The following is a 25,619-nucleotide window of genomic DNA, read 5'->3' on the forward strand; positions in this document are numbered from 1 at the left end:
TTTCAGAATGTGAAATGTTGACTGTTTTTTTTTTTTTTTTTTCAAATTGTGCATGCACTAGCTGTTATGCTACCAGTGCTGGATTGCCGCTGGAGAGATATGTTTGTTGCACAATTTAGATTTATGACAACATCAAATAGGCTTGCCTTCGGCAAAAAATGGTTCAATATTTCTACACATAACAAGCCTTCTTGCAAAGTGTAGAAATGTTTATAAAGACCTGTTCTGCTGTCAGGTGAAAACCTCGTGTTTCCAGAGTGTCAAAATTACAGGAGCAAAGAAACCTTGTATTTTAGCAAGTATTTTTCAGTTTATCCAGTGGATTTTGAAAGGATTTCAGAAGTCCAAAGGTCAGAAAAATTCCTCAAGCCACAAAGGATCATGGAATCAGTTCAAGTGACAAAATGCAATAAAAGTTTAGTGGCAAAAGCATGAAAATCACCAACACTGGGAGTTATCAGGTTTTCACCTGACAACAACAAATACATGTTCAGTGTAAATCTATGTATGCAGTGTGTACTGCATATTGTACACATCTGTTTGTTATTCTGATGCTCTTAGCCACATACAGCATGCATTTACATGATAAGAATCCAATGACACCTCCTTAGTGATTGTATAATTGAATCTGTATGACTAATAAGATTAGGAGAATCCCATTTTGAAATCAGATGTCCCCCCTCCCTTATTTAAGGAGAGGCTGAGTTAATGCAGTAGAACCGCCGCCAAGGGGGCCGACAAGCTTAACCATTCTCTCCGGCAGCCAGGGGTGATCAGGGTGGGCTGGGAAGGGAAGGGTGACCGATACCCATGAACACCCCTCTCTGAGCATGACACAGTCAGGAGGTCTATATTCACTGCTCAGTCTGTATTGCAGCATTGCTGTCAGTGTTTTTTTTCCCTTATTTTTTCTCACACCTGCTTTGCTTACAGTCCTCAACCCCCCTCCTTTCATACACCCACACACTCCTTCCTGCCTACCATCAAGACCACCCTCTGCCCCCTCCACACCCCCCTAAGTCCCCCCTCCTCTTCCCTCTCTGGCTTCTCCACCAGGGACCAAGGAGGTTTTCAGCACTTGCTACAGCGGCTCGCAATGGGCAGCACCACGAAGACTCAGTGATCCTTCTCATAGACCAGCCACTTGACAGAAATCACAGCTGACAGGCACTCTCAGGGTTCAGTAGAGAGATCTAGAGAGAGCGGACAAGAAAGAAAGAAAAAAGCGGGAGTGCTTTTTTGGACTACCCATCAGCTGGTACCCCGAAGAAAAATAAGATCTTAAACCAGCAATCCAAAAGGGCATCTTTTTCCCATCTCTAGTTGCTCTAAACCTAAAATCAGCACAATGGAAGAAGACATGGATGAGGGGCAGACCCAGAAAGGTAATGCATTTTTTTCCCCCTAAACATTTGGATGGATTTCCTTAACTAAATCTGACATGGGTGTTTTGTCTGTGTGTCAGTGCTGCGCTTGCAAAGACCATCGCACAAATGTTAGTCTTTTCCTCTGTGAATAGAGGAGCAGCTGTTTGTGGTAATTCCTTTGTCCATTGAGTGTCAGCACTCCACTGAAGAGTGCAAGTCTCTATATGCTGTTTAGGTAGTCCAAGGGGTGTGAACTGCTTAGGCAAAGGGCTGGACTGTCTTTGTTCGCTTGATAAGGCTTTTATGCTTGTCAAGATGGCTGAGAGGAAAACATGAACAGCGGAGAAACAAACCAAGCCTCAACACTCATTAATCCATCAGATCTCCACTTTTAGCCTTTGTATCCAAATTCCCAGACGCTGTATCTTGCATCAGTGCTTTTGTATCGTCTGTGGCACTCGGTGAGGATTTGACGCAGGGCAGGGGTTTCTTTCGTTCATGTATGCAGGGGCACTGTTTGCTTTGTGCAAAGTGGGATTTATAATTCGCCCACTCCTTTTGCATGAATGATTTGAGGGTACGGTTGAGAGTTGCAAAAGCAGTGTGAGAATGCATTTTTGTTTAGTTGAAGATGGCAAACATTTTGAATAAAGCATTTCTTTGAAAAAGCCTTGCTGAAAAGACAGATGAGCAGAGAAGAAAAGGATGCCGTCATAGAGAAACACCTTCATCTCTGCACTGCCTTCTTGCTTCCTTCCCTTCCAGGTTTATTTTATGTGACAGGCAGGGCTTTGCATGTTTGTTTGTGCTTCTCCTCTTCTCTTTTTTTCTCTTTCTCCCCTCCCTGGACACTAATGATTCTCACAGGCAGGCTGAAACTGTTGCCATGGTACTGGCCAAGTGTAGTCATTATCTATTCTCTCTTCACCCACTCCTGCTGATGACATTTCAGTGAAGCAGGAATAGTTCAGTGTCTGCGTGTGTGTGTGTGTGGGAGAGAGAGCGAGAGAGCGAGCGAGAGAAAGAGTGTGTGAGAGAGAGAGAGAGAGAGAGAGAGAGAGAGAGAGAGAGAGACATTTAGGATAATATGACAAGCAAAACAATTTATCATACAGAAAGCAACAGTGAGAGAGTAAATAATCCTTGCCCTATAGGTTAGTATCAACTATGGATACTGACAGATTATAAGATTTTTTTTTCTGTGATTAAATGATGACGCTATTGACAAAATAACTGCAGGATTATGGGTGAGGATGACAGTTCACATGTTAGTTCACATGTGAACTGTCACATGACTATCGACCAGTATCAACGACAGAAATCCTGGCAGATTTGGATTGAATACCTCTTGGTCGCCATTACTAGGTGTGTACTCAGGCATCTCTGTTCAGGAAGCAAATCTGTCAGCCTTGGCCACTAACACAAATGCTCATCCAACTGAAAGAGGCTACCATGCAAGCTGTGCATGCATTTCTGTATGCCATGTCCATTCATTTAGGTGAAGGGTGGGCTGGTAAAGACTATCTATAATTACTTAGTTGAGCACTCCTACGCGGCAAGCTCTGGCTCCTGCTGGCCCACATATGACTCACGAGCAAATCTTTTCTCTGGCATATCTGGAAGATCATAATACATGTAAGCAAAGGGCTGTACATTAATTTTGCTCTTTAGTGCAGTCACAGGGAGTTAGCACAGTGATAAACAGGGACTACCTCCAAAGACACAGGGATTCTTTAGATGATGCCAGATTCTTAAGGTGATGCCAGATAGTGTGTCAGTGAAATAACGATTTCTTATGCAGATGATGTCATTATTTTTCTGTGTCACTTGTGAAACTATGATGGTTTGAAAAAAAAAAAAAAAAAAAAAGATGACCAAGGAGCCCAAGAACATGGGCTGAGACAAGAGGTTAATGAAAAAATAAGCCAGTCATTAGAACATAGTCAGTGTGTTGATAATGCTGCCTATAATACTGACAAGGTTCAAACTGCATCCACAAATAATTAAAACGGTGCCCATGATACTGATACTTGCTGTATGATCTTGCCTTTCCGATTACCATCTGAGAAAATTTGTATAAAAGTTAAGCACCACATTAACCTGTTACCTGAGGAGGTGACACCCAAGCCGGTGCAGCCTTTTGAGCAATTTATGCAGCCATTTAGAGGCCTGTGGCCGCCAAGGCAATGAATCTGTGAGTCAAAACAAAATCATGACCCACACGTCACTGTAAAATGTGAGCAAAAATTAAGATAAGATAAGATAAGATATTCCTTTATTAGTCCCACGGTGGGGAAATTTCATGCATCACAGCAGCAAAGTGGATAGCAAGATACGAAGCACAATTTACACAATAAACAGTATATACAGATAACAGTACCAAAGAGCAATATAAACACTGTAAACAAGGAATGAGCAATATAAATATAAATTGCTACTTCTAGCAACATCCTGAATGTTCTGCTTCCTTTATAACTAGAATGTGGCAGTAGTGGTTTGCTCTTCAGTGTGATCTGCAGCAGACATTATGTTTCTTCATTCACCCCTGCAAGGAAACTGAGATTTTGAGATTATTAGCATGATTGAAAACACTGCATGTCACCGGTGATGATGGAATAGGCTGCTGACATTTTTCCTGATTGAAAATTTAACTGAAAAAGATCCCAAAACAGAAAAAAAGTGAAAGACTGAGTGGGGCTGATTCAAAGTATATCAAGGCTGACTAAAAGTTGAGAATATATTGTCCATTATTTTCCCTCTAGCTTTCAAACTATTTAAGTTTTATAAGTTGCACTGGGCGACACCCATTGCTCCCACATCTAATCTGCTTACATATCTGAGTGCACACAGTCAGAAATACACACACATACGCACACAAAACGGACAACCAATTTGTTGGAATAATTTATCAGGAATATCAGATGATTTAAATGTGCTCTAGAGTTTCTATGCACTGCAATGCACTCCCAATGGCTGAAAAACAATGAGATCAGCATATTTAAAGACACAGCCCTCTTTGCTGGCTGAAAGATCATACAAGACAATATGTCAGGCGATTTATTGGTTTATCTCAGAGGCGATGGAAAATAACCTCTAAAAAATTAGCATAGAGGTAGAGTTCACTGATGATCTTGCTCAGAGGGTCTTCTGGTAAATTAATGAGTTGAAAAGTAGAGATGCACCTTTCCAGTGCCCTTTTCCTGGGAAAGCCCTCCAACAACTTCCTCCTCCGCAGTCAGGTCAGCCTTTTTGTGTGGATCAAAGCTTTAAGTCATCTGAGGGCTGCTCTGGCTGCTGAGAGGTAGTTTCTGTGTTTCTCTCTTTCTCTGCCTTTATTTCTTTCTTGCTTACTTTTTTCGTCTTTCAAAAATAGAAAAACAAAAAGTCAAAAAGCTGCCAAAAAGTCTATGGCTTGTTTCTGCTGTGATCCTTGATGTTTCAGCCGTTAGCAAGCCGGTGTACACAAAGGAACCTGCCAGAGAGGTGGGAGGAATATTACACTTTGACTCTGGACATTGAACTGAGCATTGCTTAATGTACAAGCACTCTAAAAACAAGCAGTAGCCAATAAAAACATTTCTCTCCGGCCATTACAATTTCAAAAACCTATGATTGCCACGCAACATTGTGCACTACTGAAAATTGCCTGCTGGGTTTCAAGATGTTTTGATGAACAGCAGTGTTTACATCATTCAAAACAAACAGCTAAATAAACAAAAATAGGTACTGCCACCACAAAAGAGGTGTAGGTGTCAATGAGTACACTCACAGCACGCTAACGCCCTTCTGTCTTCCTCCTCTGTGGCTGCAAATCTCAGATTATGAGTCAGATGCACCAGGTGGGCACTGCTCACTTCAGCTGCTAGCCAAATGTAGCACTGCACGCTATGTACCAAAGGGGCCATCAGCAACAGGGAGTAAACCAACGCCCCACCAACGAACAGGCGTATTTCACCTAGAACCTAAAGCGCACAAGGCTGTAATGAATGAAGTTTTGCGGAGATCTTGTGCAAACGATCCTGAGTTATGTAACACCTTTAAAAAATGAAGCAAGTAAATCATTCTGCTGATTGATAACACTAGTTCTGCTTATCACTGCCGAATGGAAAAATTGAGTAAGGCACACCTGTTAGCACTTCCTGAGCCAAGAAGCTACTCTGCAAGGCATCGCTTGTCCTTCTGTTTGATCAGTTTGATCAGGGTATTAACTTGGTATGCTGTAACGTGATGAAAAATTCATTTGTACGTCTCTTCAATGCACATGAAGTAATGATTTAAAATGTCAAAACAGTGCTGAATATTTGCCAAGGGTTACGACATGAATGTAGTACACATGCACAGGTTTGAGGCTGACGGTGTCTGAGTTTTGCTCTGTTTTATGGTCCACTGAGTCCCGTGCACTTTGAATTTTCAATTCCCATACTAAATGTCAAATTTTGCATTGTGGTTAAGGCACAGGAGATTATCCTGTAGATTAGAGGTCATCCGTTTGCTGATATGTGAGGCTGACAATGGCCTTTTATTAAATATTGGATATCAGCCTGTCATGTTGCTCACTGTCATTAGCTACAGAAAACAGCCTGCAAAACATGTGATGATTTTTTCTTTATACTTTTATTGTTTATTTATTTCTTTCAATGCTCATTAATGTTTTTTGTAAATTAATTATTCATTGAAAGGCTGAAGTGTATCCAAGAGCTTCACTGCAGGTGGGTCACTCTGCCTTGAGTAGCTGCTATTCACCTTACTTTCATTAGTTTCAACAGAGTTTTAGTTTCACATGATGGCTTAAATGCTATTTAAGAAGCTTATCCACTCTAATAAGAATAAAATTCTGGTTAACACTGAAAACATGTATTTTGTGGTCACATGAAAATTAAAGATTCTGAGTATCTTAATAAAGAAATCACCTGCTGGCAGATCTAGTAGAAAAATATCAGAGTCTGCCTTCAAAAACACCTATTGGCTGAGCCTTAGTAGAAACTACACCAGATTCTCTTACACAATAACTTTAGGCCACCTACTCCCTCTCTCTCACTCTCTCCCTCTCTCTCTCTCCCTCTCTCTCTCTCACTCTCTCTCTCTCTCTCTCTCTCTCTATCTCTCCCTCACTCTGTCTCTCTATCTCTCTCTCACTATCTCTCTCACTCTCTCTCCTATTGTTGCAGGGTGTAACTCACCCCAGTCCAGCAGAGGTTGAGGGAGTTCCACCAATTGTCCCTGTAAATTTTGTCAGAGCTATTTGTGTAAAACTTCTGACGGCTTTCTTATTGTTCTCACAAGAATCACTCCCTAGATCAGCTACAGATGTGAGCAGGTGTTCAAAAGATAAAGTCCCACTTTGGGGCTGTTCCCAGAGATCCTCACTGTGTGCCTGTGATGTCTAACGGAGGTATCACTGCTGCTGCTGCTGCTGCTGCTGCAGAATAAAGCTTAACTGTAATGATGGTGTGTTTTTTGAATGCTGTAACTGACATATTCATTAATATGTTGAATTAGTTTCATTACCCTTCAGCCCTTCAAATGGCAAGTACTTCACTGTCTAATTTACAAGGCATCAGTTAGAAAATAGCGTTCCCTTCTTAATTGCTAAAAGACTTTTTGAAAAACATGATTTTTGTTTGTTAGAAATTGAATCTGTTTTTGAGTATTCTGAATGATGTAATAAGGTTTTTTTTTTTTTGTTTTGTTTTGTTTTAATGGTGTGGATCACTGTCAAATCACTCCTATACCTAGGAGAAGCAATCTATTGTCTAGGTGCTGGGACTTTGATCCTTTCCTTCCCTGTTGTTGGCTGCCTCTAACGTTTGCGACTGAGGAATTTCAGCTCGTTTTGCTGTGCTCACTTGATGAGATGATCAGCTGCATGCTTAAAATGTGAGTTTGCACGTAAAGGAACAGTCCTCACTTTCTTCTCTGAGTTTTTGACATTTGCTCCTTGGTCCCCTGAGTGAGCTCAGCACAGACAAAAGACACGTCCCCGCTCAGCAGTCACGCAGTCATGTTCAGAGTCTTCCATCTCTCAGTAAAAGAGAAAAGAGAGGAAATCAGTGGCCGGGCTTTTAGACCTGACCTGTAGCGTTCTTTTGCCCAGAGGGGTAATCTGTGTAATGTGTCTCATTCACTATTGTCCCACTGAATTTGTTGACATACAGTAAGTGGGTCACAGCTCTGTAGTACCCGGTCTATTCTCAGATTTTGCGATGCCGTTGACATGGCAACCATACTGGTTGATTAAACATGCGCAGAGGAGATGGGGGCGTGCATGAGCTGAAAAAACCTGCTCGCTTCAGGGGAAGGGGGGCTGCACATTACATATAGGGAAGCAACGAGACATGTATACACTCAGCGCTGTCAGACTCATACAGACGCACCCTCCCCCCACTGCCATCTCCCTCTCTCTAGGGCCAGACTCGCTGCCACCCCACCCCCATACGGAAGCCCTCAGTTAACCAGGTCCCGATAAAAGCATTTTTTATTATATGTGCACATTCTGATCGACTATCTAACTGTGTAAGTAAGCCAACATACATGATGTGCCTAAAGACATAAAATTAGATAACAATTTTCCTCTCTCATTTATTTTACCTCCTTTCATTTTCATCTCTTGCACACCACGCCATTGTCTCTCACCACAGTTGCACAAAAGGCAAAGCTAGTCCTTCCTATGTGGCATCAAAAATAAAAGATCAAACAGAATTTGTCATGTAAGCATGCAGAATTTACTTTGAATTGAACTTCAGCCTGCCAGTTATACCTGGAGGTGGTAGAAAACTAGATTCTGACAGTTCATAACTCACACACACACACTCTCACCCACAAATTAGATCTGAAGAAGCACACCTCTGGAAGCCAGGTAGAAGCCCATTTTCTGCTAGTTTAAATATTGCCTGTCTGTCTCTCGCCTTTTTGACTGGTGAGCTGACCGTGATGACACTTTAGCTGTTTAAATAGGATTAAGGTAATTGTGCTAATTTGTGCATCTCGTACTGATTGTTCTGTCCCAAGGAGACCTGCCGTGTCCAGGATGGTACAGCCATTGCTTCTTTGAAGGACGTCATTTAGCTCTGAGCATTATATAATGATAACATCATCCTTTGTGTGAATGTTGACTGGGTCAGTGAGAGTCTCAGTGTGTGTGTGTTTGTATGTGTGTGTCTGTGTGTGTATGTGTGTGTGTGTCCCTTTTGCCTGTCGGACATGACACTGACAGATGGAGGAGAAGTAGGAGGTGGGAGGGGCCTTGGGGGGGGGTCGTCCTTTCTCTTTGTATTAAGGAGACGCCTTCTGTTGATTGGACCAGAGTGTGTGTTTGGGGTCATGGCCAAATTACAGGCTTCTTTTTAAACAGAGGCTTTTTTGTGTAGGGGATAAAATATTTAAAACCCCGCTGTCTCCTGAAATCCTATGTCTTTGTTCAAAATTCATTAAATCTAATCCTCACGTTGCCAGATTTTCATTTTTGGCAAAAGAAATTTATTTGATTAACAACTGAAGAAAAGAACACCGAGCTAAGAGAAAAACGAACTATTTAAAGCCTTAAAATCTGAGTTTCTCTTTGCAGGAACAGTCATATTTTGAAGTCTTTACGTATTTTGTTGATGAACCTACGTGTGAAGCAGTCTAAATCCTGTAACAAGCACAATGCACCTTAAGTCAACAACGGGTTAATTCCTATGCTGTCTATATTACTATGCATTAATAAAACTGACGATAACTCAATTTCTACCTTAGCGTAACTAAGGCAGAAATTTTCTGAAATTGACTTTGCTAGAACAAGTATCTCCAATTTTTCAACCTATGACACTAACATAGCTCGACATTGTCTCATGTTTGACAACTGACATGCAAAGACACACAGAAGCTCTGCACCACTGCCTCTATTAGTCTACTTAAATCAGCTTACCCAAAGGCAATTAGGCCAAATTCCCAACATGACTGACCTGTGTGTTGGTACTTTGAGATATGGCAGCATGATATTACAACTGTAAGCAAGATCCGTTCAAAAACTTGCGACTCCTCATCAACCAGCCATCTTTTATCTTCATCGCAGGTAATGTTAGACTAATGCAGAGAGCACAAATAATGAATGGGAGAGGGTTGCTCTGCTGCGCTGTGCTGCTACTAAATTATGGATCAAGCATCCAGTAGCTCCCTGAGTCAGTTCGCACCACCACTTGTCATTTTTCACCAGCTCGATCTCGCAGACTGAGTTAGAATCAATGTAGGGCTACTGATCAGAGGGGATTGCATTTGCTAGTATGGGAGGCATTTTTATTCGATGGCTATTGCATCATGTGACAGTTGAAATCAAAGTTGCAGAGGAAAATGACAGCAAATCACACATCCCCGATATATCATGCATGACATAAAGCAATTACAGCACGGTTCAACCATACATTTGATGTTGCCTTCCAAAATTTGCAGAAGACACATTAGAAATCGGTGCATAAGATTTACAACAGTTCAAACGTTACACTCAGATGGTACCATCCACCGTGACTCACACATCCATGTTATGTACTAATGTAATAAATATGTTCAACACTAAGTTCAACCAGAACCAACATGGCCAGGTATTTTTGCTGTTTGGTAAGACACCTCTCCATACTGGAGGGAGGAGAGCGACCGAATGGCTCAGGAGTTTCCCTCCATAAAATTAGAAGCAGACAATCAATAAATCATCACTCTCCTTACATCCACCCGCTATTGCTTCCCTCTTGCTCTAACTTTATTCTCATCTGTTTCCATGGAAACAATTCTCCATTTCCTTTCAGTCAGGTCCCACAGAAGTCACAGTATTTTATTGCAGCTAGTGATCCATAATGCAAACTAGTGTCTAATAATCAGGTATACTATATGGCTATGCAATAAGCAGTCATGACACGTGAGTTTTGCTTTGACTTGCTTGCTGCTCTACATTTATTGCAAGATTAAAAAATTCATCAAACACAATGCTCTGTGGAAGAATGGGGCAAAGGTGCAGATGTGTTACAGTCAAGGAGGTATTTTTGTATTATCATCATCTCGCATGAAGTAAAATAAATGTGAAGTTCAGTTCGACAAGAGGTCTACTCTAGAATGGGTTTCATCTTTGTGAGCAAGTGTAAATAATGCAGAGGTAAACCTTGATTGAGGGTATGACATAAATCATTTACATAAGTGCACATCTCCCTTCATGTAAAGTACTCAGTCCTCAAATCTACAGTGCGCACATTAAACTAGGCTCACGCTGCAAGTCTCACACAGAAGAGAAAGAGAACAAGGCGTCTTTCTAAAAATGCAAGAGGCGAGCCCCCCTGTGCATGAGGTTTTAATAACTGCTTCCATTTCTAGTCATTTTTGAAAGGGATTCTGATTTTCCCTCATTACACTGAAAACCTCAGATTGATTTTTTTTTTTTTTTTAACTTGGAAAAAAAGTCATCATTACACAATTATTAATTTGACTGTGAGATGAACTGAGCACCTTACAAGTAAGTAAGTAAGTAAGTAACAATGGCCCCCTATGAAGTATTAAACTGCTCCTTCAGGATGACACTTAAGTGAAGGAAAACAAAAAACAATTAGCACTTGTCGTGTGACTCCTCAGGCAGAAAATAACAGGTATGTCAAGTTATGAAGAGTCGATGAGGCTGCCTTCTCTAATCCTGTGTATAGACACCAACACACCAGCAATCCTAACACTACCTGCTTCCCAAAGCAATTAGGAAACTGGAGATACTGGGTCTGAGGAAGTAATTTGGACAGGGATGGTGAAAGAATCACCTCCTCTCTTCCTTCAGCAGCTAACATAGGTGCCCTTAAGCAAGGCACTAAATGAGAAATCCATCCTCAAACACTTGGTTATTATTTGGTGAATTTTTTCTTGTCTCATTCTCATGGATGACTGAAGACAACACAGGAATCAAACACAGAAAATGTGACATCTCAATGAATTTGACTGTGGCATTTTTTTCTTGTTATGTAAAACATCAACAGTAAATGTCAGGTTATGGTCCCTCAGAATCAAAGAGAAAGGGCTTCTTTTCACGCTCACAATTTTGCACCAACATTCAACAATCCTACTGAAAGAAATCCATCACAGAAAAGGCAGAAATATCAATTTCTCTACTGACAGTTGCCTCAAGAGATCATAATGCAATGCAGACACAAGACATGTTACATTTTGAGTCAGGGATGTGGTCTGAATTATAGTCACGTATAGTCCACAGCTGAATAATCATACTTCCATGCTATTATCTGCACTTACACTTATTTTTAATTGAAAGCAGCACGTACATGCACATTCCCCAAGGGTTACTGAAAGTGATTCTGGGAAATGTAGGAAATCATGAAATAAAGCATACTGTACAAGGCAGCTAGAAGAAAAGAGGGTACAGCAAAAAAGTAAATTACAAGACTCCATTACCAAATAACTGCAGAAATACACTGAACATCACAAACCAACATCTAACTGTGTAAACGTATCCAAGAGTGGACTTTTCCTTTAATCCAAAACAATGGAGGTATTCATTTCTTTTTTGTTTTTTTAATACTGCAGTTGAACTGGGCAGATCCCATGTGTGAATGTGTGTGAATGTGTGAAAAGCTGAGCAGGCTGTTACTGAAAAAAAAAAAAAAAAAAAAAAAAAAAAAAGAATGCACACTCAGCAAACCATTCCCAAAAAAAAAAAAAAAAAAAAGACAGGTTACAATGAAGTTGTGAGGCCAAATAGAGATCCCACTGACAGCACAGTCTAGCACTGGGTTACATCTGTGAGGATGCAGATAATCTAGGCAAACCTGGGTGAGGATCGAGGCTGTACCAAGCAACTGAGCGCTCCCACAGCCCAGCAGACGGACCAGCTACTTGGTATTCCACTCAGGTTTGGATCAGAGACAGAAGCAGAGAGATGAGGAGGAGGAGGAGGAGGAGGAGTGATATGGCTCTGGTTCTCGCTTTGTAACACAGGTGAAGACGGCAAGATAACCATAAAGGAGACGGTGCTAAAAACAACCTCGATGAGCGATCTTGCAGTTTATCAGCATGTCAACGACTGACAATGAAAACTGACTGCATCGCCACAGACTCTCCTCCTAAACGAGGACAGCACAGTGAATGCAGATGAATTTAATCAACTGCTATAATGGTGATGTAAATGCTCTGGAGGAATCCTCCGGCTCATTAGCTGAGTGTATTGATGTAGGGTACCATATTTCAGACAGCAATGCATATTTAGACAAACAGCTCTCCATTTTAGCACATCTCCAGACAGGGAGGGGTTATCAATCGATTCAAAATGGAATCGGTTTCATGTAAATTGTGTCTGTGGTGCTGATACTCTGCAATGCACTGCAAGACATGGTACAATTTAGTTCCATGTTTACTGACAGGGAATTAACTGCACTTCTGTTGCTGTTATGTTGTTACTCAGCGGAATTACTGACTCAGTATCCCCACCACAAACACACACACATGTACACACATGCACACACAACACTATAACCCCCAGTAAAACCCAGACACACACAGACGTGGTAATGTAGACACAAACGAACACATACACAGACAAACATGAGACAGAGAGACTCATCAATCTAAGCAATTCATACAGACATTACATACACGCTCACACACACATAGCACTTCCCTGTGAGCAATCTGTGTGACAGGAGATTGAAGTCGAAACAGAGCGATTAGTCACCTTAAGGGCCTCATTGGGACAGGAAGCCAGGCGAATCAGAGTGGGGTTAAAGGTCAGGGTCAGAGTGTAGTTTTTAGTACTGAATAAAATGTCAGGAGGATGCTCTATGAGGCAACACAACCAACAAAAAACATACAGCGAACAAACCCAGAATACAAGGAAAACGCAATGCCACGAGACGACGAAGACTAAAATGTTCTTTAATGTGAAATCAGTATGACAGTGTAGGAGAAAATTATTTTCCTGCTCCCTTTTGTGGCTGTGAACACCTCTAACCCAACTGGCTGGCTTACTACTCACAAAAAAAGACATTAGCTGTTCATTCACCACGGGGTCAGGATGTGCTTTAGTTGTGTTTCATGCACAGCAGTCCTGTTATCGTGGCAAGTTTTTGCATTTAGTTCCTACTTGTAAAAGGGTGGTTGCCTCCCAACCATGGTTTGAATCCAGAAGACTCCCTACAAGCAAATGGTGCTACAGTGTAAGACATGCAAATGCATTCGCCCATTGGCAAAGTGTACTGAATTATTCAATATTCCGCAAAATAGTTGGAATTTTGTCTTCGTCTCTGTCACAGCCAGCCAGTGATTCAAAGATACAAAGAACTGTCTCCCTCTCCAAAGATGTCATTTCGCAATTAACTGTCATTTTTAGTCCTTTCTGACTGACAGCTGACCTTTTTGTCTGTGTGTGTGTGTGTGTGTGTGTGTGTGTGTGTCTAGGATGCCTTGAGTGCTGCATCAAATGCCTGGGTGGGATCCCATACCCATCTCTTATCGCCACCATCTTGCTTTACGCGGGCGTGGCTCTGTTCTGCGGCTGTGGACATGAGGCGCTGTCTGGCACCGTCACCATCCTCCAAAACTACTTTGAGGTGGTCCGAAGCCCCATGGACTCACTGGACGTCTTCACCATGTGAGTAAAAGAAGATCAAAACAGTTGCTTGGAAGAACAGTAGATAATATGAACAGAATCCTTATAAAAAAAAAAAAAAATGGGCATCGAGCAGAATCACTGGAGAGCTGATTAAAGGGAAATTCAGTTTGATGAGGTTTTGGATGTGCTGAGTTATTATTGAGCTTTTTTTTTTTAATAAACCCATTTAAAAATCTGGTTTTGACCCTCAATTTCTTAAAAATGGCTTCTTGTTGTAGTGATACTTGTTTTAGCCATATGAGTAAAGTCTTTGCTCCTACCCAAGGAGGTCAAAAGTTGGGTTCAGCTACAGGACCAGCCTCCTTGGTGCTGATAGCAATTCAGTGTCTTGCTTGTAAGAGGGCGGGTTTAGCCGTATTTTTATGGCGGCAGTCAAGGCGTTGAAACCTGGCAATATCGTGCCTGGGATGCGGCCAACTTATTTCTTCAATTTTTGGCACCAGTGTTGTCTTGGTGTTAAGCGCTATCCTCATGTTATCTGGGAAAAGGGGTTGGAACAGAAATGAACACCACTAGTAGGAAGAATACATTATTAGCAGGTGGAGTTTGGGGCGTATTTCAACAAAGCCTTATCAAATCAGCTTCTCTCACCCTCTGTAAAAGCAGCTTCCCTTTTATAGATAAACTCACGTTTTCCGAGATTGTGAAAGCCAGGCCACCATGTTTTCTGTGCTTAATGATGGTGATAAGGTAAGGTAACTTTATTATCCCCGAGGGGCAATTTGTGATACAGTCAGCAGTTAGTAATAAATAAAAAACCATACACACACAAATACACACAACAACAAGCAAGAGTCATATTTGATGTCATATTTTGGAAGGCAGTTGTTCACAACAAACTTTGTAGGAGAATAAAACTTGATTCCATCATTTTGTTGGTTGCTTGTAATTTATTCTAAAATGATTTTCCTTAAGTCAAAAAACTGCAGTGGTGCCACACTTACCAAATGTGAATAAAAAGTCTTTTGGGACATTTACATGATGGTATAAACTGACAACTCCCCATGATAATTCTTACTGAAGGGACCGATTATTTCAATTTTCAGAGAGAGCTGTGCTGTGCTGATGTCTTTAAAACAAAAAACAAACACACATTTGTTTCCTCTCCTGCCACGATCACATTTAACCAGAACAATTACAGGCTCTCTGCTACTACACCGTGTTCATCAAAGCCATGGACCTTTCTCTATTGCAAATAAAAACACCAGGCTTCAGGTGCTATTTTGGGGAGACTTGGAGTTGGAAAGGAAACAACGCAGAAAGTCGCTCACCATAAATCTTGTGTTTTTGTATGAGGATGTAGAGTGGGGATTGATTTTTTTCCCTTTTATAAATGACTCAAATTATAAATCAGTTAGTTTGGTGTGTAAAAAAGTAGAGAAGTCTGTGTTCTTCTGCATGAACCTGATGCTGGCTGCACAAGACTTAATCTAAGTGTTCAATAAGGCTGGGCGATATGGGCAAAAATGTTATGACGGTATAATGCATACGTAACTATACATAAAATAATTATTATATCATATTTAAAGGCTACAATTTGCTTCTGTGTGAAATCTGAGCAATCCAGACTGCTAATAATTTGCATTATACTAATCTCTTTTAGCCACCACAATAACACAGTGTGCAGTTCCTATGTGTGCCACGGTGTGTGTCTCCTCACTCATGACCGGGCGTGCAACCACACCTTTCTCTATTCTTGCCCATGATCTGTTTTTATATTGATCAATTACTGAATATTTTTTTTATATTCATATTGAGGAAAAATACATTGCAATAATTATTGTTTTTATTACTCAGCCCTTGCATTCAACCGCTCATGGCCACTGATCTGTACAAAAGCACATCTAGATGTGCCACTACACCCACCCGAATGCCCAAAAACTAGTTTAATGTCGGACAAAATCTTCAGCTCACCCGCTTTAAGCCAGCGTAGTGCTTAATGCCGTTTTCACATCACGTCCCACTGCCTTGAATCCAGGTTCTCTAGGTCAAGTGGCTTCACATTAGTAAACCCCGCTGAACCTATGGAGATGCCTCGAGGACTTTAGTGAACCCTGAGGGCAACTTTGGAGTCCATGTTCTTTGACAGCCTACATTTCCCATAGTGCCTCACACAAAATTCATAAAGTTTCAATAGACGGTGGCAAAGTAAATGTGTAATATCACTTAATTTCGCACTCGTGGACACAAAAATAGAACATATTCAAACCCGCATTTTCATCAACTTTTATGTATGGCAACACGTTAAAGCTGCTCTTGCATTGATTTTTTTCTTTATAACTTCGAGCGAATGGCATCCATTATGCATTAAAGCAAAGTGAAGGCACAGAATCATGCCACCTAGCCAAACACTAAATCTTCCCATCCTGTCGAAGCATTACTGTGTTCCAACAAAAGACTGTTAGAAGAAAAAAGAAAAAGAAAAAGAAAAAAAAAGATATGTATTATTTGGAAAATATGACGTAGAAATTTAATGACAACTACATATTGCAAGTTGTTTTCCAAAACAAACACATAGCATCTTGGAAATCATCTCTTTGTATGCAAACTGTTTGAAATAATGTTTTAGTAGTTTTCAGCAGTTTTCTTTTTGTCCTTCAGGATTGATATCATCAAGTACGTGATCTACGGAATTGCCTCGGCCTTCTTTGTCTATGGCATCCTGCTGATGGTGGAGGGCTTCTTCACTAGTGGAGCCATTAAAGACCTGTATGGAGACTTCAAGATTACCACCTGTGGACGCTGCGTCAGTGCTTGGGTAAGAGAAACAAACAGTATGAGTGCACTTTACCGCTACATTTAACTTTACTCTGGTTCAGTTGATTCAGTGCCAAAAGATAGCAAAAGATCTTTTTTTTGACATCTTTGGTGCTACACAGTCATTACTGTGGTGGCATTTTCTGCACTTCCCACAGATCACTTAGGATTCAAACAGTGTGGCCAATACTGTGTCTTCCTGTAGGATTTTCTGGTGATGGGAGTTTGAGTTTCTTTAGAAGGCGCTCTTCTCTTTGTCTGTTCAGCTTTCATATTTATTACCGAGCTCAATAGCAAACACTTTTGCTATTACCTGTAGCATTAAATGCTTTGCTTCTTGAGCACTGGACAGTTTTTCCCTGGAAACACATACCCGACATTTGGTATTTACAACTGCAAATGTAAAAGCTTTCATGAACTGGCTGTAGGCCAAATCATTATTGTGTTTTATCAGTCAGTGACAGAGCAGAACAACTGGCATTTACATAAAGAAAAATACAACAGATTATTATTTTAACCAATTCAATGTACTGTCCATACGAATATATTTTAATCCGATGGTTGTCTAAAGAGAAAAAATCTTAATTCTATTATGCAACCACTGAGGTGCCCTAAAATGCCATAAGAAATATTACAGCCGAAAGACATTCATTATATTGTGCTAATAACAATAAACAAATAAGTTTGTTTGTTTGTTTTTTTTATACTGAGCATATCACAGAGCCTGCAACAATCCTAACAAGATCATCTCTACAACATAATTGCTTAGTAAATCTGCAGCTCCACAGGGAGGCAAGGGAAATGAGATATGCTGTGGTCATCGAGTTCATTGAGTTATTGTGTGCTAATCCATTGTCCATGGAAAATGTCCAAACCAGAATGAGACTAGCTGGTAGAAAAGGGTGGCAGGGCAGTCTACTGGCTAGAGTAATTGTCTTATAACCCAAGGGTCACATGTTCACTCTTCCCTGCAGGCAACTTGTTTCCGTCAACAGCACTGAGTCAAGTCAAAATGACCTGAAACAAAATCCAGCCCACACTACACACCTCCTCTCTTATTGAAGTTGTTCTGAATAAAGACATCAACTAAATGCTTCAAATTAAAAGAGGCAGACAGCTACTCAGAAACAAATTTGGCATGTTTTGACATGCTGTCTGTCAAAATGCATCTAGTGCTATTCTTTGAATCAATTAAAGGAGAAGCACTTACTGACAAGGAAAAACCATGCTTAGAGTTTAATTTTTCTCTGCAATCACCCTGCTACTGGAGGTATTTCAGCGGAAATAGAATACATGACTGCTGAGACTGCCTGGCTGGTAAGCTGTATGATGAGCAGAAAATGCACTGAGGAAGACATCTGGTCAACTTAGAATAGCTCAGCATACGGCTGCATAAAGAACACAAAAGCCCTCTTTTTCTCAATTGATTTGAGAAATACAGGAATACTCAGTACTACCTTAAGTGACTAGTAAACATGCATATAATTTCTTTAAATTGTAGGCTTAATCCATGAACAGATAAGCACCCCATGAACCTCTATTGCCTTGCCCTAACACTAATCTTGATTGTGATATGCTGTCCTCTGTTACTCTTTCACAGTTCATCATGCTGACGTATATCTTTATGCTGGCTTGGCTTGGGGTGACAGCTTTCACCTCCCTCCCTGTCTTCATGTACTTCAACATCTGGACTATTTGCCAAAACGCTACCGTGCTGGAGGGTGCCACACTCTGCTTGGACCCACGCCAGTATGGTAAGTGATGCTGCTGTCTGTCTCTGGCTGTGCTCTTCCCTATCACTCAGGCCTCAGTTTTCCACAGTATCTATCTACGGCACACTGGGTGTCATTTACTCCAGAGCTATTGACTTGTGGGACTGGAGCTTTTGCTGTCTACAGGCCTCAGTGATCAGTAAATCCAAGGTGCACCAACTACAGTTATAACCACTGTAGTAGCAATTGAAAGTAGTTTAAAAAAAAAAAAAAAAAGCTTAATACCACACTGAAACACACTGTATCCTGCAATTGTTCTCTCTTTCCCTCTCCGATGTGCCCAGATAGGATTTCCGAAATTTTTCCATCAGTGGTTTTGGATTTACACAGCCATTGGTTTCTTAAGTTCACGATATAACAATATTTACCTTGTACCCATAAGATTGCATTACACAGAATATTCATGAGACACTTTACTGATGATCAGTTTATTGATCAATGTTAGACCCTGAGCACCCAAGCACCTATGTTGTAATCTTATTTCAGGTATTGTGCCAATTTCTGAAGCGAAAACAGTGTGCGCTGGATCGGAGAAGTTTTACAAGATGTGTGACTCTAACGAGGTAGGTGAAATGAACTTTTGCAGAGTAATCAATGTAAATTACTACTCTCAAGTCATGCATAATGCGTAAATGCATAAACCTTTTACTAGGTTTGTCTATTCATGCAACATTGGTTTCTATATTTTGATTTTTGGCCAATTGATTCATTGAGAAATGCTCACCTGACGTACATAAGGATATACAACATGCACAAAAGATTTTTATACCACAAATATTGTTCCATGTGAGTGTAAGGCCAGCAATATGGTATGACACAACATCAGCAGCCTTTGATTTTCCATAGGAATACTGAGCAATTTTGGCCCCACCAGCATATCTACAAAGTGGGTCAGCAGGAAATAAGACTAAGTGATTTAACAGTAAACTCCTGTAGCCTACATGTCATGGACCTGTAACACAGCACACAGATCCTTTTAGTATACATCTGGAGCACAGGTATGGGACAAGGCATCAGAGATCAAAAAACAAAACAGATAAATGTTGCTGAGAAAGAGTAATATTGTGCTCGCTGAAATTCACTGGATAAATAAACAATAAGAATAAAAGCTTATCTGGGAGGGATGTTTGCCTCTTAATTCACTGTGTTGACATGTAGTGTGGTTAATTATCTTAAGTGTATCGTCTCTCTATGAATAAAGTGAATGTTATAAATATTACCATGTACACAGGCCGCAAAAAAAAACAGCAGTAAGCATTTCTCATAACCAAAGTGTGGGCTTATCTTATCAAGGCTATTGTAAACTGCCAGAGCCACTCAGAAAGAGAGTATTTCAAACAGAGTATTCCACAGAACATCAGAAAATTCTTGATAGAAGTGAAACTGCTAGGAACAAGTGAAATTATCTCATCACACTGGATTGGTTTTGTCACATGAGTGAGTCGTGACTTGTTAGGATTTTTGCAGTGCAGCAATCCGTAGCCGTGACATCCATGCAGGAATTTCCCCCCGACTCTTTTCAAGTATAGCACAGAGCATTTGAATATTATTCCAAATTGAGATATCCGTCCAATGACAAAAGTGACACCACCATCTCTGAAAAGGCTTGATGTCACACTTTCTGAAGCATAAAAGGCAGCTGAGGTTGTTGATTGACAAAATGATGTTGTCAATCAACAACCTGGTTGTTGTTTGACTGGTTACTGGATACGACGATGGCCATTAATTTATTATTATCATTATTATTATTTATTATTTACAGAGTGGTGTACGCAAAAGAGTAGGCTAATGCAAATGGTGGAACCACACTTTTTGCTTAATACATTCTCAGAATAAAATGTGTATCACACTAGATACCTGACATATCCTTTTTTTGTGTCTTAACTGTTCATAGCCATAAAGATTATGCCTGCTAAAAAGTGTGTGTATGTGTGTGTGTAGCTGGATGGGGGGAGGGGGTGTAACAATTGCATTTTCAGGTGGGAGCTTTGAAGGTCCACGGAGCCTTGCAGATTAATATGTCCTGTGATTTGTTTTGCTACAGCTGGACATGACATTCCACCTGTTCATCTGTGCCCTGGCCGGAGCAGGAGCCGCTGTTATCGCTATGGTGAGACATCAATAGAATGATTATCTCTCTTGCTGCTCACGCACATTCACGCACACGCGCATGCACACCCGCATGCACATGAACAAAACGAACAACGCCGCCAGTCTTCAAAAATGTTTGCAATGAATGATGCAAACATTTTCGCTTGTTTTCTCATTGATATCTGTGTAATTTTGACATTAGCGTGTGTTCAGTGACCCAAGGGTCTTCAAATGAGCTCCACACCATTGCCAAGAAAATCAATTAAGAAAAAGAACACCATCATTTTTCTTGATGTTTTTGTTTGTTTGTTGTCTTTTCTCAACAAGCGCAGCATTATGGTGTTCGTCTGTGATTGCTTTTAAACCTGTTTAATAGAGCTAGATAGCTTCTTTACTGCAGTATTTATATTTTTATTTTATTTTATTTATTTATTTGCACAATGAAACAAAAAGGAACAAGATATCAAAATGTAACAGACTCTGCTGGTTACACTAAAAACGCTGTAAGCTTTATAAGACTATCTCACCTAGATAAACAAATGAAAATGGTAAATAAATGGATTTCAAAGAATTTTGTGTTCTTTATATAATATAACTGTGTTTCTAAGGCCTCAGCAAATGATTTCTGCAGGGGTGGGAGTTGATTGTTTTTGTAAATGGTAAGGTAACTAGGTAAAAAATATGGGAAATAGGGCTTGTTGTGTTTTGTCTGGTTTATGGTTTATTTGTGTTTTGTTTGCCTGCGAGAATAGCCGTGGATGGGAGAGAAGGCATTTTGGTGCAGTGAAAAGACAGGGTTTTTCTCCCTCCCTCTTTTGGAGGCACCAGGCATGTCACAGCGTTGTCATGGAAACAAGGAGAAGAAAGGCTCAGAGCTTGTTGCAAACATCGCTCAGTAATTTGTGAGGAGCCATTTTCTGAGAAGCAGAATGTGTGCGCTAGTCATGGATGATGGTGCAAATTGTGTCAAGACACTGAAGCAGCCCACGCCACACACACACACACACACACACACACACATACACACACCCACACTATTTTTTTTTTGGGGGGGGGGGGGGCTGACTGGTGTCTGGGAACATTAAACAGATGCAAGGGTGCTCCACCAAGAAAGGGCTGGCCTTAAAAAGCGTCAAAGCCAGAAAAATTTAGTGCACAGTTTTGCTAAGAAATTCATCAAAAATACATAATATCTAACAGCTGACCTAGCAAAAAAATGACAAAAATCATAAACAGTCTAATTAGCCGAGACATGCCCATGTTATTTTCACAAAAACTGCAGCTCCTGCTCACATCTCTGTGTCCTAATTGGTCTTCATGCATATCTGAAACAGTGAAAGACACAGTAATGAAGGACTGTTATTCCTTGTGAAAGGAATGGCTGTGTTACAACCTCAGTCATTAGAAGACAATACATTCACTATGGCTTTTGCTGCCATGGTAACAAAGACCACATTTTTGCATTATGCTGCCACCTGCTGGTCCATTGTTGAGGTACCACTAAAAATTACACTGCCTGACCACTCCACTCTGTGGTTTTTAAAATGAATAGTCAGCCATTTGGAGGTTGTTAATTTGCATCGAGAATAAATGAACATATATTCTTGCAGGAGTTCGACTGATTGAATCTCAAATACATATGTTATGTCACAGTATTAAAAACAAAGGCATTCCCATATGTTTTTAAAAACACTGTAGTATGAGTTTAACACCTCATCTGTTTCCACATCTCACAGATCCACTACCTGATGGTGCTGTCAGCAAACTGGGCCTATGTGAAGGACGCCTGCCGGATGCAGAAGTATGAGGACATCAAGTCGAAGGAGGAGCAGGAGCTCCACGACATCCACTCCACTCGCTCCAAGGAGCGTCTCAATGCCTACACATAAAGACCAGCGTGAGGCCTGGCCCTGCCAATCCGGCCCCCCTCCCTCACTCTTCCTGTCTTTCTTTCTATCTTTCTCTCTCTACCATCCCCTCCAGAGGTGGGGGGGCGCGGATGGCGCCTAGGGCCCCTCGCCACTGCTGATGTCACTGGTGCGTCATATGACAAAGTGGTCTGGGGGGAAATGTCACATAATCCTCCCCAGCCACAAACAGCATTTCAGATGAAAAAGCCCCCTTACCTCTCTCATGGACGGTGTTATGATTATCATTATGGCAGTTATATTATTATTATTATTATTGAATACTACTTGTTTAGTGCTAATAGTAGTTTTAGTGTAGATTGTAGAATCAGAAGTAGCAGTAATGTTTCTGCTTGTTTTTTTTTTGTTTTTTTTACTTTGAATAATTTGCATATTTGTTATGCTTTTCTAATATTTTTCTTTGATTCAAAGTGATATTTTTTTCATGTATTATTTATTTTTTGCTGATTTCTGAGGGGGTCAGCTGGGGCTTAATAGGGTTTCAAGCACATTTCTCATGTTCGTGTGTCTGAAGATCTTACGTTGAAGAACTATGTACTGTATGTGAACGGGTGGTCAGTTTTGAAAACTAAAATATTTTAAATCTCACAAGGCAACTATAAAGCATTGTAATCCTTCAAAATATCATTATTACCAGGGAGCAAAATCACTTTCATATGGAAGTAATTTAAATCTAACTTATAATCTGTTTTTCTATCTGATGTTATACAATAAGTAGACAATACAGTAATAAATACCAAATCATTAGAGAAAAACAAATATTAATTGCTAGCTGTGCCAAGCCTGTTAAACAGGAAACAATGACCTAGGTCAATATCAAAGATGCGAATAGCTGATTAAACAATAAAACATGGCTTAGTTTATGATAAACGGGGAATCTTGCTGGTTTAAATGTATTTTAGGACTGTGAATGATTCCATTGTCTTTGAATCATAAGCCACAAAAGCACATGCAAACATACTTTCATAACCCCTTTTTTAATTTCTTAAAAGCAGAACTTTATAAATAGTAGTATGAATCCAGTTTTTGCAGAACTCTGCACTGTATATATTGATATATCAAAGCAAACCTATATGTTAAGCACATCAATTTCAGGACAATTCATGTGAGAATAAGAAGAGATCACTGTGGGTCAGTCCACTCTCCATCTATCAGTCTCAATGAAAAAAAGAAAAAGAAAAAAAAAAACAACAAAAAAAATCTTGACAATAAAAAAGTTGTTGGTGTAATGGCACTTCTTGGTGGAATCATCAGATGTGAGAAAAGTGTGTGTCACAGTAGTTTTGTTGATGACAGTAAAAGTCTGATTGTCTTGCTTACACATCCTGATGCCATAAGACTACAAAGGTGGCCTGTCATTTCATTGCCTGGCAATATTTGTTTTGTCAGTATTTCTAAAAGCTAGTTTCATGCACTTATTTGACCATTTCTGTGCTCTCTCTAGATGTAAGCGCATTGGTGTTCAACTCCGAGTTGGATAACTGTACTGTTAGGTAAAGACTGTGAATTTAGATGTTTTCTGTGGCATGGACATGCATTAATAAGTATAGTATTACTGACTCAAAAAGTCATTTTATTTCACTTCTTTATTTTTACACTTTTGACTGTCTTGCTGGATCAACCCTTTGTTTATATGTGCAGTACTAAACCTCCCACGCTTACCGCATTATGCTACTGATATTAGAGACTGTAGTCTTTGAGTTGTGTCTATTTAGTTTGTGATAAGCTTTCAACCATGTCTTAAAACTAATACTTGTACCAACGTTGCTTACTCAGTAATGATCTGAAAAGATGCTTTCAGCTTCCTCCTCGTATTAGTCTTTTGTACTTTCACTAAGAATGCTTAGTAGCAGGCTTTAAATTGAATCTGTTTTGTACATTCATGTGCCAACAGCTTGAAGTGGCTTATTTGACCTGTATGATCAAATTTGCTTGCATAAATAAAATTCACTTGTGTACTTGTTAATAAATACTTAATGTCTCTGGTGTCTTTCTATTCTGTGGCTGAAGTTATTACTTTTACCAGTGGCCAAAGACATGTACTAGCAGTACAGCAAATATTAAATTACAGAGAAATGCTTTATTACTTTGAAGGAGGCAAGTAATAGTAATCAGTAATGTTTTGTTGGAAAAAGAATGCAGGTCTGATATGTACTAACTATTACACACCAGTAGATGTCTCCCTTTCTTCTTCATAAAAGGAGCTAGTGGTGTAGAGCACTTTTTGAAATTTGGTTAAACAAATAAATAAATAAAGCTAAATTGCTCTACAGGGTGTGGCAAGTATGTGAAAAATCTATGAATAAGCCGACATAAAAGGCATTACTATGCACAGTTCAGTTTCACAAAATTTTAATTCTTGAGTGCATGGCTACTCTACACATGAAGAATCCATTCCACACTTTGAAATGTGGAATCAAATCTTTATTTTAGTAATAAATTGTCAGGACAAGACAATATTAAGACAAAGATCTACTGAGATGAAATCAGGAATATTGTGGATTATCTCACAGATATTTCAAATTTATTTTGAACTTCCATTTATTTTGATCTCTTTCTATGAGGTTATGCTTCACCCTTATTGGTTTGTGTGGTTTGTGTGGTATGCCTGTCTGTCAGTGAGAAAACTGGTAGACAAGATAGGCCTTGATCCAAAGAACAATTCAGTAGATTCTGGTATCTGTACATGGGATAGAGGCCATTAGATGGTTATAATTTTTCCTTTTTCTTTCTTTCTTTTTCTTTCTTTTTTTTTTTTTTTTGGCTATAACTGTGAAACTAACACAGATATTTGACTCAAATTCCCAAGAATGCTTTATGATTGCAGGTCCAACAAATCTGTACAACAAATCTGTTTTGAAATGATAGAAATTCTGCCTTTAAGTGTAACAGAAAGTTGAAGAATTAGATTATGTTGAAGAATATTGCTTCAATTTGAACAACATCAGTGCGTGGGTCTTGTTCTGCATTAACGTGTCAAAGTTCACTTGCATGTTCTTCCATTCCATAAGTATCTGTGGAAGGCCTGCTATGGCTACTGTACAATATCAGCACGCCTTAGTTTCCCAGTGGAATACTGAGC

General features: G+C 40.0%; 1 protein-coding gene and 1 long non-coding RNA gene across 5 annotated transcripts in view; one reads left to right on the forward strand and one right to left on the reverse strand.

The window, feature by feature from the left end:
• The first annotated feature begins 856 nt into the window (after positions 1–856).
• On the forward strand, positions 857–24,514 carry gpm6aa (glycoprotein M6Aa). The gene is made up of 7 exons (XM_030062798.1): positions 857–1,385; positions 13,776–13,968; positions 16,591–16,747; positions 18,347–18,500; positions 19,005–19,081; positions 20,563–20,628; positions 22,346–24,514. The coding sequence occupies exons 1-7, from the start codon at positions 1,349–1,351 to the stop codon at positions 22,496–22,498; spliced, it is 837 nt and encodes a 278-aa protein (XP_029918658.1). The 5' UTR covers positions 857–1,348; the 3' UTR covers positions 22,499–24,514.
• The window catches only part of LOC115367083 (uncharacterized), a 71,049-nt gene continuing 49,737 nt past the window's right edge, over positions 4,308–25,619 (reverse strand). Inside the window, exons 6-7 of one of the 4 annotated variants that reach the window (XR_003928887.1) lie at positions 13,820–13,959; positions 4,308–4,839 (exon numbers count right to left, since the gene is read on the reverse strand). This is a non-coding gene — a long non-coding RNA (uncharacterized LOC115367083). Of the gene's footprint in view, positions 4,840–13,819; positions 13,960–25,619 lie in introns of those variants that run through there. The other 3 variants (XR_003928885.1, XR_003928888.1, XR_003928886.1) reach the window with 3 other exon arrangements.

This window comes from Myripristis murdjan, chromosome 10, assembly GCF_902150065.1.
Source record: "Myripristis murdjan chromosome 10, fMyrMur1.1, whole genome shotgun sequence".
Lineage (NCBI taxonomy): Eukaryota > Metazoa > Chordata > Actinopteri > Holocentriformes > Holocentridae > Myripristis > Myripristis murdjan.

Bases quoted from the DNA above. Each gene is read 5' to 3' on its own strand.
- gpm6aa (XM_030062798.1), top strand. From the start codon at position 1,349: ATGGAAGAAGACATGGATGAGGGGCAGACCCAGAAAG. The intron at 13,969-16,590 runs GTGAGTAAAAGA...TTTGTCCTTCAG, and splicing joins TCACTGGACGTCTTCACCAT to GATTGATATCATCAAGTACG. The intron at 19,082-20,562 runs GTAGGTGAAATG...GTTTTGCTACAG, and splicing joins AGATGTGTGACTCTAACGAG to CTGGACATGACATTCCACCT.